This window comes from Osmia bicornis, chromosome 8 (genome assembly GCF_907164935.1).
Source record: "Osmia bicornis bicornis chromosome 8, iOsmBic2.1, whole genome shotgun sequence".
Lineage (NCBI taxonomy): Eukaryota > Metazoa > Arthropoda > Insecta > Hymenoptera > Megachilidae > Osmia > Osmia bicornis.
The window spans coordinates 1,977,768-1,981,861 of NC_060223.1; the positions used below are offsets into that span (position 1 = coordinate 1,977,768).

The window sequence follows — 4,094 nt, forward strand, 5'->3', positions numbered from 1 at the left end:
TAAATCTGAAGCAGAATCCAAAACGGCGCTGGGCGGTTGGCAGCTCTGCTGACTGTCCTCGCGAGCAGTCGATAATGTTCGTTGAGCATAAAGGGACAGAATTGTCCCTAAAATACGCCGCCCTCATTTGGAGGCGAAGGATAGTCTGGGAAACAGTTTATGTTATGTTATTGTTTATAAAAAAAGAACTAACCTTAGGTATACCAGGTGTCACAGCCGACTCTAGTACTAGCCGTGCTGGAGTAGAAATGGCAACACCGCGGGAGTCCGATCTGAATATATCAACACCTATCCTACTCTATCTGCCTCCCAGACTCCCAGACTCCCAGTCAATCAACGTCGTCAGACTGCGTCAGACTCTCGGCTACTCTCTGGACTTCACATATCCTCTTTGGTTTCGTTCCAATAATTTCGCTTGTTTCAAGGTTTTTATTCACTTATATACACTGATGATTTATAGGAGAGGCGGTGGATAACGAGTGTAGTAAATTGACAATTGTTAGTTGAAAGAGAACTGTAGTTTAATATATATGTGTATATACAGGGTGTACAATGACTACGTGTTCAACGTTTAAGGGATGATTGACAATGTGATTCTAAACAACTTTTTCCTTTGCCAAAATGTTGGCAGACGCTTCGTTTTCGAGTTATTAACAAAAAACACTGGCCAATCAGAGCGCGCCTTTAACGCGGGCCGAACCACGAGAGTGTTGGGTTTGTTCTGCGTTCAAGCCGTGATCAAGTGCATCGGCACCACGTCGGTATAGTAGGACTCGTCGGGCAAAAGTTGTATGGAATAATGAATGAAAAAAAGAAAAGAATAATATAATCGAATTATTGGTTGCTCATGAACAACGAATAAAGTAATGAATAGGTGTCATGTAGAATAAATAAATTGATACTATTATTTTTTTCTTTTTTTTTAAAATAAGTTTTCAAAGAATAAAAAAAGGATTAAAATGCAATAACTAATAAACATGTGAATTATAACCTACGTTAAATTTGAAAAAATGCAAGAATAATGTAAATGAAACTTACCCATTTGTCGGTGAATGACCCACTGTAATAAGAATGGTTGGCTGTCACTGGGTCATTGTGCCGATCCTTTGCATTCGAGAAGACAACACGTTACGCTGAACATCTGATTTCCAAGCGGGATCATTGAACTCACTGAATGGTCGCTATCACTTTTCACAGAATTTTTCACTATCACTTTTTCACATTGTTATTTACTTGTTTCAGATGTTTTCCGTAGTTCTTCCTACGTTTAAATAATGGGTGGCCCCGAAAGGGGCCGATTGTTTCAAGCAAATAAACATTGTTATTTACTTGTTACGGACATTTGCCGTAGTTCTTCCTACGTTTAAATAATGGGTGGCCCCGAAAGGGGCCGATTGTTTCAAGTTCTTATAAAAGTGGTTCGATATAGCCCCCTTCTGCCGCCACACATGCAGTCACTCGTTTTTTTACACTTTGTTGCACTGCGCGTAAATGTACATCACATTATAATAATCCGCACTGGTCTTTAACATTTTTCTTCTGGTTTTCTTATCGATCTGACTAGAAATGGGAATGCTAGCTTTAGCGTTTGCGAAGTGGGTCCTATTTTCATTAGAGAGGGGATATTCGTAGAAACTAAGAAAGTAAAAATACGCTTGAGTTGGCTTTTGTTCCTACGTTTTGCAGTTTTATTGCTCAGTCACAGAGCAACTGACCTTTTCTACGGATCTGGTTTATTTCACCCGTACATTGCTAATGTCGCCAAAAACAGATACAGAGTGATTCTCTCGGGACGCAACACAAAAGCCGTGCCGCATAATGGAACCCCTGCTGTTCCGTTTCTTGTCTTCGTCTCAGCCATAAACACACACAAAGCAGTTTCGGGTCCGGCGATATGGCCCCTGGGTCTTTTTACCCGCAAACACAGCAGGGTTCCATTGTGCGGGGCGGCTATTGTGTTGCGTCCCGAGAGAATCACTCTGTAGTACAGCTCATGAGCCTAAAGGACCTCAATAAAACTTTTTCGTTTACCCTTGAGAAATTTCCGAGGACATGACAATGAAGCATACCGAAGTATCAATCGTCGATTTTGATGAAATTCAATTATACTATAATATGGGGCTGCAGGTATAACACTTACCTGCGGTACGCGTACTGTCATAAATCAGTGTAAAAGGTAACGCAGCTTGACGAGCTCACCGATATGTTTTTCCGGATCCATTATTCTTTGTCCTTTTCTACGTTCGGCCCGCGATCGGAGAATTAAAGGATCCGGAAAAACATATCGGTGAGCTCGTCAAGCTGCTTTACCTTTTACACTGCTTTATGACAGTACGCGTACCGCAGGTAAGTGTTATACCTGCACCGTGAATTAATAGCGCAAATTAACAAAAATGTACCAGTTTCAGGAATTTGAAGTTTTATTGGGGTCCTTTAGGCTCTTGAGCGGAACTATCTGTTTTTGGCGACATTAACAATGTACGGGTGAAATAAATCAGATCCGTAGAAAAGGTTAGTTGCTCTGTGACAGAGCAATAAAACTGCAAAACGTAGGAACAAAAGCCAAGTCAAGCGTATTTTTACTTTGTTAGTTTCTACAAAAATCCCCTCTCTAATGAAAATAGGACCCACTTCGCAAACGCTAAAGCTAGCAGTCCCATTTCAAGTCAGACCGTCAAGAAAACCAGAAGAAAAATGTTAAGGACCAGTGCGGAATACTACAATATGATGTGCGTTTACGCGCAGTGTAACAGCAACGCGAACGCTGCCGTGCGAAAATATCGCGAAATTCATGGGGAAACAAGCGTGCCAAGTGCACACAGTTTTCGCCAAATGGCATCGCGATTGTACAATACCGGTTCAACAATGCCTCAGAGACGTGAAGTGGTCCGCGACACTAGATCACGAGACCGCAACACAGATGCTGTTTTAGGTGCATTTGAACGTGATCCTACGATGAGCATTCGAGAAGCCAGTCAGCGTTTAGAGTGAGTTTTAATATGTATAAAAGAAATCAAAATTTTATAATGAATTGTTTCATTGTTTTAATTATGTGATTTTTGTATTTTATTTAAGTATCAAGCCATCTACGGTCCACAAGATGTTGAAAGACGGTAGAATGCACCCGTACAAGTATGTGCGGGTGCACCACATGAATCCGCAAGATTATATCCAGCGGTTTCAGTATTCCAGGTGGTTGTTGGGCGAAATCGCCCGGAATCCATCGTTCTGCAAGTGCGTCTTGTGGACTGATGAAGCCCTCTTCACCAGGGATGGGTGCTTCAATGCCCACAATTCGCACGTGTGGAGCGGTGCGAATCCGTTGGCGATTCGAACACGAGCAGGACAAGTGCGCTGGTCGGTCAATGTATGGGCCGGAATTTGCGGCGATTTTATCGTTGGGCCGTACCTTCTACCTGACAGATTGGACGGCCCATCATACAGAGTGTTCTTAGAACATGTCATTCCGGATCTCGCGGAGCTAATTCCTCCCGAAATTTGGAGGGGCATGTTCTACCAACACGATGGTGCACCTGCACATTACGCCACAAATGTCCAGGCCTATTTAGATGAAGCCTTTGAGGACAGGTGGATTGGCCGCGGCGATCCTGTTGCGTGGCCCCCGCGATCGCCGGATATGAATCCGCTGGATTTTTTTTTCTGGGGATTTTTAAAAGTACGTATGCTATTACAATTTTTAACTTTAAAAATATTTCTTGAGATGTACGTAACCTTACTCACCATTTCGTATTTTTATTAACTATTTCAGAGCCACGTGTACAAAGTTGCAATTTCCACGCCGGACGAACTAGTGGCCAGAATACATGGCGCGGTAGCGTTAATCACGCCAGAAATGCTACACGGCGTGCAACGCAACATAAAAAACGAGTGACTGCATGTGTGGCGGCAGAAGGGGGCTATATCGAACCACTTTTATAAGAACTTGAAACAATCGGCCCCTTTCGGGGCCACCCATTATTTAAACGTAGGAAGAACTACGGAAAACATCTGAAACAAGTAAATAACAATGTGAAAAAGTGATAGTGAAAAATTCTGTGAAAAGTGATAGCGACCATTCAGTGAGTTCAATGATC

The 4,094-nt window shown here is 42.5% G+C and overlaps 1 protein-coding gene across 1 annotated transcript; it reads left to right on the plus strand.

The window, feature by feature from the left end:
- The first annotated feature begins 2,865 nt into the window (after positions 1–2,865).
- Positions 2,866–3,892, plus strand: LOC114882334. The gene is made up of 3 exons (XM_029199225.2): positions 2,866–2,987; positions 3,076–3,676; positions 3,770–3,892. Exons 1-3 carry the CDS (start codon positions 2,866–2,868, stop codon positions 3,890–3,892), a joined length of 846 nt encoding a protein of 281 aa, XP_029055058.2.
- Positions 3,893–4,094: the final 202 nt, after the last annotated feature.